General features: G+C 41.3%; 1 protein-coding gene across 1 annotated transcript in view; it reads right to left on the bottom strand.

Annotated features, from left to right (window-relative positions):
• Positions 1 to 7,341: 7,341 nt before the first annotated feature.
• The window catches only part of slco1d1 (solute carrier organic anion transporter family, member 1D1), a 55,055-nt gene continuing 50,365 nt past the window's right edge, over positions 7,342 to 12,031 (bottom strand). The window contains exons 12-15 of the mRNA XM_078941892.1: positions 10,501 to 10,685; positions 10,253 to 10,317; positions 10,035 to 10,152; positions 7,342 to 8,771 (exon numbers count right to left, since the gene is read on the bottom strand). Of these exons, the coding sequence (XP_078798018.1) occupies positions 8,558 to 8,771; positions 10,035 to 10,152; positions 10,253 to 10,317; positions 10,501 to 10,685 (582 nt within the window). The 3' untranslated portion in view covers positions 7,342 to 8,557. The remainder of the gene's footprint in view (positions 8,772 to 10,034; positions 10,153 to 10,252; positions 10,318 to 10,500; positions 10,686 to 12,031) is intronic.

Raw genomic sequence — 12,031 nt, 5'->3', positions numbered from 1 at the left:
CTTGGGTCTTGTCTGGTGGGGTAGATCTACACCTTGGGTCTTGGTTGGTGTGGTAGATCTACACCTTGGGTCTTGTCTGGTGTGGTAGATCTACACCTTGGGTCTTGTCTGGTGTGGTAGATCTACACCTTGGGTCTTGTTTGGTGTGGTAGATCTACACCTTGGGTCTTGTCTGGTGTGGTAGATCTACACCTTGGGTCTTGTCTGGTGTGGTAGATCTACACCTTGGGTCTTGTCTGGTGTGGTAGATATGCACCTTGGGTCTTGTCTGGTGTGGTAGATCTACACCTTGGGTCTTGTCTGGTGTGGTAGATCTGAGCCTCTATTGCTCTGGTGCTCAGGGCTTGTTCCTGAGCTGCCAGGATGAGCGCTTCAGTACTGTCCTGTAGGCCAGCCCTTTCTAGCCATTGGTAGGACTTCTTGATATCAGCCACTTCAGTTATGGTCCGGTGGTACATCCCATGCAGGGGTTTGTCCTCCCATGAGGATCTGTCCTCCAGCACTGTATCCTCTGCTCTCCATTGTCTGAGACATTCACTGAGCACACTGTCATTTGGGGCCTTGAGCTTGATGTACTCATGGATCTTGGATGTTTCATCCTGGATTGTGGCTTCTACGCTCACTAGTCCTCGGCCTCCTTCCTTGCGGCTAGCATACAGTCTCAGGGTGCTGGATTTGGGATGGAACCCTCCATGCATGGTGAGGAGCTTTCGTGTTTTAACATCCGTGGTCTGTATCTCTTCCTTTGGCCATCTTATTATTCCTGCAGAGTAACTGATAACTGGCAGTGCGTAGCTGTTTATTGCCCGGGTCTTATTTTTGCCATTGAGCTGGCTTCTCAGGACTTGCCTTACTCGTTGGAGGTATTTAGCTGTGGCAGCTTTCCTTGTTGCCTGCTCCAGGTTGCCATTTGCCTGTGGAATTCCAAGGTACTTGTAACTGTCCTCGATGTCTGCTATTGTTCCTTCTGGGAGTGAGACCCCTCCTGTGTGGACTACCTTGCCTCTCTTTGTCACCATCCGGCTGCATTTTCTCGAGCCCAAATGACATCTCAATGTCAGTACTGTAGATCCTGGTGGTGTGGATCAGGGAGTCAATGTCACGCTCGCTCTTAGCATATAGCTTGATGTCATCCATGTAGAGGAGGTGACTGATGTTGGCCCCATTTCTGAGTCTGTATCCATAGCCAGTCTTGTTGATTATTTGACTGAGGGGGTTCAGACCTATGCAGAACAGCAGTGGGGACAGAGCATCACCTTGGTATATCCCACATTTGATGGACACTTGTACAAGTGGCTTCCCATTGGCTTCAAGGGTGGTTTTCCACAGCTTCATGGAGTTTCCTATGAAGGCTCTTAGAGTCCTGTTGATGTTGTACAGCTCCAAGCATTCAGTGATCCATGTGTGTGGTATTGAGTCATAGGCCTTCTTGTAATCAATCCAGGCAGTGCACAGGTTGGTGTGTCTTGACCTGCAGTCTTGAGCGACTGTTGTATCAACCAGGATTTGGTGTTTGGCTCCTCTGGAGTCTCTACCAATGCCCTTCTGTGTGTTACTCATGAATTGATCCATGTGCCTATTTATCTTGGTTGCAATGATGCCTGACATGAGTTTCCATGTTGTGGACAGACAGGTTATTGGCCGATAGTTGGATGGGACTGCACCCTTTGAGGGATCCTTCTGGATCAGGATCATTCGCCCTTCCGTTAGCCATTCGGGGTGAGTCCCATCTCTTAGCAGCTGGTTCATTTGTGCTGCCAGGCGCTCGTGGAGTGCGGTAAGCTTCTTTAGCCAGTAGGCATGTATCATGTCAGTGCCCGGTGCTGTCCAGTTCTTTATACCTGAGACTCTTTCTTGGATGTCTGCCACTGTGATGGTTACTGGATTCTGTTCAGGGAGGTTGCTATGTTCCTTTCTCAGAGAGACCAGCCACTGGGCATTGCTGTTATGTGCTGTCTGTTTCTCCCACATGCTTTTCCAGTACTGTTCAGTTTGCAGCCTTGGTGAACACACACACACACACAAACACAAACACACACCCACACACACACACCCACACACACACATATGCATTTTGTCACTCTTTTCAATGCCTCCTAGTTTACCTAATGCTAAATGGTGTCATTGTGTCACACAGCAGTCCTGGACTGTAAAGATTATACTGTTTTTGTAGTTCTTCTTTGAGCAAAAATTACATCAATCCACATACTTAAAAAAACTCACCACAACTCCTGCACTTAGTAAAAAATTTAATTTTGGGCATGGTGATGACATAACAGTACGTAAAACTTTCAAACATAAAAATAAATCTCTTATGAGGCTAAAAAAATTCAAAATCAAGTGACAGATCCACCATGGAGTGAAAAGCAGCCATTTTTTATTATAAATTTGTATCGCGCAGCTCTTACTAGGGTGGAAGGGGCAGAAGGGGGAGAGTCAGGGGCATGGAGCATCTGCAGCCGGTGAGGGTGCAGATGTTCTAAGTTGGACTCTCAATGGCATGTCACAGGATGTCATCAAATGGTTCTGGAAGTACTGTCAGAAGTTGATGTTTTATGGTTTAGTTTTTAATGTTTTATTAACAACTAAAAAAATGATATTCACAATAACAGCTTTTTAAATGATTCAATCAAATCTGAAAGGGTTCACAAAGACGCAGGACCTCAAACCAAACAGAAATGAACTTGATGGACGATGGCAGGAGTCCGACTATGATAAAACGACACAAGTGCAAAGAAAACCGGTAAGATCTGAGTTGCTTTTGCCTAAAGGCAGACAATTCTTTTTTCTTTCCGGTTTCGTTTGTTTTGCTGCATTTTCATATTTGTATACTTTTGCCAGAATACATTTTAACGGAACGTAAAATCTTTTGGGATATTTATAAGTTATTTTTTTTTATATGAAAGGACATAAAAGTAAAGAATTTTGAGTGTTTTTTTCTTTTAATGTTTATGTTATTTCTAATGTATAATTTTGAAAGAATATTTTTTATGGACAGAAAATCCTGACAGTTATTTAGGCTTCAGTTGATTTTTTTCTGGAATAATCTTCCTGTGTCCTTTTTTTATATTTATGATTTGAAAAGTTAAGTTTTACAAGTTTTAAAGTTTAGATATTTAGTTTTAGTCAGTTCAATAAGTGTTTATGCTGACCTACACATTGATGCTGCTGTGTTGTTGTTTTTTCTTCTCCGCATGTCATCTGGAGGACGGAGAAGTCTGAGAAAGCAGAGGGAGTTTGGGAGACAAACTGATAAGACTCAATTCAGGAACTAACACTCCCTTGTCTGCAGCTAGAACTCTCAATAAAAGAAATAAGGAGGTTGGACAGACATCTGCAGAGCTGTTGGGGGCAGAGGGGTCGGATGGTTGAGTCTGTTATTAAAACTGTCTTGTGTTTTCAGAAATAACTTTAACAAGAGAACAACAGGAAGAGAACCAGACTTTCTGCTAGACACTAGTTATTTACTTTCTAATCTATTTCATACCCTTTTTGAATTTGTCATTGCAAATGTGTCTTTTACATCTCTAACCGATGATGCTGTAACCTCCAGGGCTCAGTCAATTTTCATTATTTAAAAACATTTATCTTTGGATGAACTTAAATCCATGCAGTCAAAGCTGCCATCTGCATCTTGACTGAACGTAAATAAGCTTTTATTCTGTCTGGAGACGACTGGAAACATGAATTCACAGGATTGTTTACTCGGTTTCTCAGGAGTGTGCAGCATTTCTGCATTCAAAATCTGCCTCCATTAGCTCACACACCGTCCCAAAGCCGCTCCTCTGCTCGGAGACCCGGTTGTCCACGGTTCTCCACGGTTCTCCTGAGTCCAGCAGCTCGCTCACGCAGAACGGCGGCACGGACTGCGGTCCCAAGCCTCATTCGGACCTCAGTCTGTAACAAAGCCCCCTCTCCTGCCGGCAAACATGAAGCCACGAGTCCGGCTGCTCTGCTTAGACACGTTAGCTAGTGCGGCGCAGCCGGCCGGTCCTGTTGGCGCTCCAAAGCCGCCTCTGGAGCGCCACACGTCTATGCATGACGTAAACCAGAGCAGCAGTGACCCACGATCAGAATGAACTGTCTATATGCACCAGGTTCAGAGCAACAATCAGCCCAACCACCGATCTCCATCAGAAGGAAATATTGATCTGAATGAGTCTGATCAGGGCAGAGTGTTATGAACGGCGTGTTTACATGACGCATTTTTATCCTAATTAGGCGTTTAATCCGATTACTTCTGTCCATGTAACCAAAGCTAATGACAGATGACCTCGAGACGTGAAGTCAGGGGCGGAAGAAAGCGGACCAGACCGGTTGGACCACACATAGTGGCTTATTACGAGATTTCTGAGACTTTCGACGAAAAGTCTGGGGATGCTTCCTCTGCCATGCGGTCGACTTCTTCAGAGGCCTCATTCATAATCATGGTGAGCAGAGCCTTTTGTAAAGTCTGCGTATTGATGAACTCAAATTAAAGGAGAAGTCGATTGTATGGGTGGCACAGTGTACCCTATACGAACGAACGGGCGAGCGCACCCCAGTAAATAAGTGTTGGGTTCACCCTCCCTAGAACAGCGGATTGAACGGTGGCAAAATATACACTTTGGACAGCAGTAAATTTTGAAAAATTGGACATTTATAAATTATGCAGGTTTTTCGTCTGTTCGGCCTGTACACACATTGAACGTTGGCAAATTGGGAGCTTGTGATATTTGGAAAGCAGCAAATTGACTAGGTTTGCGTCTGTTCAACCTGTTAAGAAATCCCTTACAAAAACAGAGTTATTATAGGAACTAATTTTGCGCGTCTAGGATTTTCGGAAACACCAAGGAGGCTTCGGCCTCTACAAATTATTTTTCTATACGCGGAGAGAAACCAAAGAAGGATTCAAAATAAACATGAGCGCTGAATTTGACAGAAGATGAGGAAAATTGTGCATTTTTGTCAGGACAAAAACGACAACATGACTTGACGACTGACTGTCGACAATATAGACGTGATCGCTGATGAACGGACTGAATGTATGAGATTTTGGAGACGTGACTGCTTATGAATGAAATGTATGCATGAGATTTTGGAAAGTATGGGATGAAAAACTGTTTGAAATCGGTGAATTTTGGCTTTATTTTCCATGTTTCTGTGTGAATTGTTTTCTCTATGGACGTGGCCATCTTGTTTTGAATTAGCCAATAACGGGACGTTTTAGTTTCTTTCAAATGCGTCAAAAGCTCTGATTGGCTTTGTTTGTACCATGTGGTCGGCGTGACGGCGTCCATACAGACCAAAATGTTCAACCTGCGCTAAACTTTCACGGAACAAAGCTTAAGAGTTTGCGATCTAATTTGCGATAAAATAACGACTGACATCGTAGTTATTGAGCGTGGTCATGACCTCGGTTGTAAGACGTCGATAAAAACAAATTTCAGTGGTCTTGGTTCGACGAAAAAGATTTTTAAGTAGAAAGGCGTCTATGAGCAGCGCTTCAGACGGAAGTTTCAGCCACAACAGCAGCTTGACTACAGCTGCAGCAACAGTCTCTGTTCTGCCTCTGTTCGAACGAAAATAACTTTCTCGGGAATTTGCCTAAAGTTGGGCAAATCTTTCTAAAACACAGTAAGGTAATATCGGTCCAATATATTTTGTGTAAAATGATTTTGCAATTATTTCGGTTTTCTTATTTTGAATAAATGTCTCTACTTCATTTGTAATTCCTAATTACCATGATTTAGTTAAGTTTTACTAAAAAGTAATGTTATTGGCACTAATTGTAAGTATTTGTTGGTTTAGATCCGGACTCCCTTAAAAAGAATGTTTGCAATGTTTAATTTATTTTGTATGTTTGTTTTAATATTTCCCAGATTACTTAGTGTTGGTGTTAAAGGATTTATTGGTGTTTAAAGATAGTTTGCAGCAGATCCCATGTTTTGATGTAATTATAGTTTGAAAACAGTGTAAGTGGATGTTGTACAGAATGGGAAAAGGACAAAGCAGTGAATTAAAGTAGAAATGAACGGCATTGGAAGTGATAGAGGGTCTGTGGACACAGAAAGGTATGGTAAGGAAAGGTGCTGGTTCTAGTAGAACAGAAGAAGGGAGAACATAAATGTTAATGCTAGTGATAAACGATTAATTTCAGTGAAATGGTTTATTTTGTTTATGTGTAAGGTACCTAATTTGTTGTGTCATGTCTTTTGGTGTGGTTTTGAGAAAACGGTTAAAAGTTATTGTCTGCGTATTGATTGTCTGTGTTTTAACGAACCTGTTGTGGTTTAGAGTCTGAATTGTGTTTTTAGTTAAATAATGAAAAGCCTAAATTGTGGAATTTTGTTGCTTTTAGCACTTCTCAAAATTCTTTTTGTAGGACAGCAAGTCCTTAATGGTAAGTCAAAACAATTTGTCTTTGTTTCTGGATTAAAAGTGAATGATTAGCTGCCAGAATGCATCTAAAAACAATGTATTTTTCAAAGATTTTGCTCCACATCCGTCATAGAGTTGAGAGAAAAGTTAAGGGATTTTTTCCTTTGCTGATTTTCATCATTGATTAACTGACTTTATCCACAGTGTTGGCGATGGTGAAAAGAAAGCATGACAGTAACAAATCTGCTTTAACAACATCTGCAGTAACAACATGTTTTTTCCAAGCAGCACATAGCTTTAATGTTGCAGGAAAGGCACAGAGCAGAGCCGTCCTGAGACCTCATAAATCTTTACACAGAAAACCCCCTCTGCTTCATTGGGTGAGTGACAAAAAGAGCATTTCTCAGTTCTCTGGCTTCACAGGAAGGAGCCGTCTAAAATACAAGCAAATATAGTAATAAAAAAACTACAAGTGTCTTAAACTCAGAAGCTGTCACACTCAATTCAACAAGCAGTCATCTTTGGAATGGTTATGGCCAAAAGGATTGTTCTGAAGGAGTGGAAGGCTTCTACCTCCCCTAGTTTCTGTCAGTGGCTAAATGACATGACGAGCTGTTTGTACCTTGAGGAAATCCGATACAAATTGACTGGCCGGCAGGATAATTTCACCAAGACTTGGGGACCTTTCATGGATCATATTAACCAGGCGAAAACCCAGCCTCTCATCTGATGATGAAGGTTTACATTTCTCTGCATTCTTAGGACGAATCCTTCTGTGTGTTGCTGTATGTGGGTATTTATGTTGTGTTTCTCATTTGTGCACTGGCAGTGTTTGTGTTGTGTGTGTTTAAAACTTTGTTAAAAAAGCAATAACAAAATATTCAAAAAAAGTGTCAAATAAAGTGCATCTCTGCAGATGTGTATTTCCAAAGTACTGAAAAGTATTAGAACCAAAATGCAGAATAAAGTTCCGAGTCAAACTTTTGAGAAATTATTTTTTAATGTTCATACTTTTCTACAATTAACACAATCGCAGAAAAGGGAAAAAGTGAGAAAAAACAATGAAAACAAAAGAAAACAGTGTAACCTTGCATATGAAAATCATTTCATCAGTAAATTTGGTGTTTACACTATTGTCCAACTTCTTGTGTAAAATAAATTCCAGTGAATTCCTTCACTTTTATTTTAGTGACATTTGTTACACAAACCTGGAAGTTGGAGGGTTATGTGACCTCTCTTGACCTGGCCACTGGTAAATGTTGTTTAACAAGATTAGGTAACGGTGATTGGCCACAAAAACATCAGGCTAAAGTTTACAGCTACCACATGAAAACTGTCAAAAACGTCATCTGGTCTGTTACGTAAGCTGGGATAAAAGCCTCGTCATCAAGTTGTAAAGCAATAAACTGGAGGCTGATAAGAACTGCCAGACACTTTCATGCACTAAGACATCTAATTCAAGAGATTTCTACAAACACATGTCTATGCTTGGAGGATACAGAAATGTCACAGTAAGGATATTTCATGGCATGACTCTTCATGTCGTGACGGTCAACCTTTTATGGCCGCTGCGTCTGCTTGTAAAGCTGCAGATAACTGCAGACGGGCGCTCACATGGACACAAGGAAGGGCTTTCTATGTCTAAAAAACAGACCAATTCCACTTAAATGCTTCCATTTATGATAATCCAGATTAAAAACTGTGAAATGACCTATTGAAGTTCATAAAAAGTCTAGGAAATGCCAACATTTGGATGCTTTCCTTACTTCCAGTAACTATGTTTCTCCGTAAATCTCTTTTCTCTTCTTTGGATGAACAGAACCTTTGCTTTATTGCAGTTTTTGTAATTTTACGGTGTTCATATTTGGATCTTCTGCCGGTTGACCAGTTGGCAGACTGGCAGTGCTGAGCAACTGCAGACATTTCTGACATTTCTTGACCTAAAGCTGTTCAGACTCAGAAAGTAAAAAAACCCAAAATGTTACATTTATTTACTCTTAATATTGTACAGAAAAACGACAAAGGTGAAAACGTTCCTTACTACAGACAAACACAAAAAAAAAAAGAGTGAAGGAGAAGGAAAGACCGAACAGTGCTGACACTGTACCATTAAACCATTGGGTCCAGTTGAGACGCAGCACCGCATTGCCATGCAGTCATCAGTGTAATCCATGGGCATGGCCATCCCGCTGACACCTTAAATAGTGCTCTCATCATTTGTGTCTTCTTTGTTTTTGGCAATGCTAATGTTGGCGTGTCCGTTGCTCACAGCGTTCCCCTCCAGTGCGCCTTCTTTGGCCTGTTTCCTCAGCTCCAACTTTTTCTGTCTCTTCACAATCCTGAGGTAGAGGCACCCCCACAACATGTTGGCTACGAGGTAGAGTCCACTGATCAACCCCAGGAATGTTATTCTAGAAATAACATAAATTAGAAAATCAATGGCACACGTACAAATTCTGCAACCAAAATACCAAAGCTGTTGAATGTTGGCCTGAAGCAGACATGGTTCAACACCAAGCTTTCTTTCACGGCTCTGGTGGCTGAAAACCATCCAAACGTGAGACTTAAGCTACGTTCATGCTCGAGATAAACAGATGGAAGGGGGATATAGACAAACACAGAAAGACTAAAAAAAACGCCTCTCCACACCCCACAACCCACTGCTGACATGTGCTTCAAACTCCACTTTCCATTTCTCCCCAGCATGGACTAGTCATCTCTGCCAGCCAGGTAAAAAGAGAACTGGAGAAGCTTAAAGAGGGCAAAGCTCCTGGCTCAGACCGCATCAGCTAACTCTGTGGAGTTTTCCAGTATCTCTTCAACCTCAGCCTTTATCTACACAAAGTGCTTTGGAAAACTTTTCGTCTGGTCCCAGTGCCTAAAACCGATGTCCTGCTGCGCTCGTGGACTACAGGCCGGTGGCACTGACCCCCCACATTATGAATGTCATGGAGAGATTTGTCCCCATCACAAGACCCTCTGCAGTTGTGTATCAGCCTCCTGTTGGGGTTGATGTTCCAATCGTCCACCTGCTACATAAGACTCACTCCTTCCTGGACAGACCCAACACCCCGGTTCACATCATGTTCTTCAGGGATGCTAAGGGTGCCAATAGACTGAATAAGAAGGCTGAGTCTGGTGTGGGTGGTAAACTGGTGGTCCTAAAGGCACTATAGGACCACCTTTTGTCTTCTTAATACATCTGTATTACAATTTTAATTGTGTTTGGCATACAACTGTTTAGGAATTGCATTTTGTTTTGTAAAGATGGGCACAAATAAACAGCTTTGCTAGTAAAACACAAACTGCATCCACTGCCAACCAAATATCTGTAGCAATTTTTTGAACATCTTGAAACACCTACGTAGTTGCAGCGTCACTCCAAAGCAGCACAGAAGACAGGCTTCCAAATTCACCGATTGGATGCTGGTACAACAACTCTTACATGCTAATTTAACAACCTTCACTTGTCATTTGAGCAGAACCATCCAAGATTTTCTGACAATAGGGATGTAAAGTTTTATTTGAAATGAGCCAAATTAAAGTTATGTCAACAGGAGCTCAGATGCTGACCTTTAGAAAAATGTAATGACTTATTATTAGATTTAAGGTTGAAACACTCAAATCTAAAAATGATTTGTCAGTAAAATATTAATCGTTTAGTTTCACTTTACCTGAAAGCATTGGCATTATAGAGTCTACATGCTCCCCGGCCGCCACACTGCTTTGTGCCCCATTTTAGACACGTTCGGTCAATCAGGGCTCCAAAATAAATTGGGGGAGGGATTCCACCTGACAGCACAAAGTGGCAATCATTAAAAAAATAAAAATGCCAAAATTCTTTAAATTGTAATTGAAAGCTTTGATTTTGATTTCAGGCTTTGGAACTCACCCAGTGTTCTCACGATCAGTGTTTGCATTCCCAGAGCTAAGGACTTCAGATCAGGTTGGATGGACCTGAAGAAAAGAATCCAATTTATATTAAAAATAATCTTTAAATGAAGAATATCAAAGCAAGTTTGTCTAGCAGCTTAGTGTCTTAAAAGTTTAAAACCTAAAAGGTTATTTAAAGGGAGAGCAAACCCCCCAATCATCAACATTAACTGTAGTCCTGATCATGAGGGGAAGTCTGCCTTTCACCTGAGCAGAACAATGTATCCCGGCGTGCCCCCACAGGCAGAAATGAAGGCCCCCAGCACAGACAGAGCCATGTAGATCTTGAACTTCCGATCACAGTCGCTTTTCCTGGAACACTGGCCCAGCACTGCAGATGTGTTGGCGGCTGGCGTCATGGCCTCCGTGATGCAGGTGCAGTTATTGAACACCTAGGAACAAACATGGCAGAGATGTAAATGCAGGTTGTTACAGTAACACTGGGAATGTTAACCACATTCAGTGTTTTAACCACATAAACTGCCTTGACTATCAAGAGTTACAGTAGCTCATGTGACAGCTGTTCACACATTAGTTAAAAAATGTGTTTTGGTGTTTTTATATGTTTATGTGGCATTTTACTGATGTTTGTGGACATTTATAAATAAAATTAAGCTTAAATTCTAAATTGTTGTGAATCAGGACTAGACAAAAAAAAGCTGATGGAAAACTAAAGCCTCTGTGACATGGAAGCTACAATGGGCGGGGCCACAAGCTCCCTGCTCCGCCCCTTTCTGATACATCCATCTGCAGAAAAATAGATCCACAAACGTTTTTTTTTTCTGCGTCTGAGCTGGAATCTAGATCCATATTGATGCCCTTTTTGTTGTTAACTCTGCGCTAACAGTCCTGCCAACAAATCAAAGCTGAATTTCTAATAAACTACTGCCGCTCTGCAGAAACTATGTCATGGAAAACAACACAGATTATTAAAATTTAGATCAAAAGTGGAATAATCCTAATTTAAAACACTAGGAATGCTTTGAAAACAGATGAAAGATGATTGAAGTGCCTTTTTAAACAGCTTTTTAGAGAACCAGGGTTTAATACAATTAAGCATATAGTATTTTTATGAAAAGCCTCTTTCAGATGCTTCTGATAAACTATTGCGTGTAGCCCTCCATTTAAACATGTTTTTTATTTTAGAACAATGGTCTCTTGACATAAAAAAATGATAATTTGCTGAGCTATTAAAGGGTTAGACTACGACGGAGTATTAGGGCCACCAAAAAAAAAAAAAAGGAATATTACGAGTTTTTATCTCATAAATTTATGAGAAAAAAACTCGTAAATTTACGATTTTAAGTGGAAGTGAGCATGCAGAGCAGCAGGTGAACGCCGCCCAGCAACAGAGCAGACCGACTAAACTCAGTTGAACAGGTGATCTGAATGAGCTTGAACGTTCCAAATATCTGGAAGCTCATTTGTTTGATTTACAATTTATTAAAGTTTTATTTATTGATGGTTGGTTTGCAGGATCCCTGCAGCCCGATGAAGCCATCGGTGTCCCGGCTGCAGCTTTCCACTTCAATCCTTTCTTCCTCCACCAAAAACAAGATCTCTATGTTTGTGTGACGCTTCCGTCTGAGGAGGAGGATCACTTTTTTGGCATTTTCAACGTTCTAATGCTAATATAATAGACTATTTTCATTCATCTTTGTTGTTTAATGATATAATGGGACGTTTACTTCCGCATTGGTGTTCGGATCTGATGACAGGTTCATGACGTAAGGTGACA

The sequence above is a fragment of the Oryzias latipes genome, chromosome 23 (genome assembly GCF_053564925.1).
Source record: "Oryzias latipes strain Hd-rR chromosome 23, Olatipes_Hd-rR_3.1".
Lineage (NCBI taxonomy): Eukaryota > Metazoa > Chordata > Actinopteri > Beloniformes > Adrianichthyidae > Oryzias > Oryzias latipes.
Note: the sequence above shows the minus strand (reverse complement) of the source record. Positions and strands in the feature narration are given on the sequence as shown.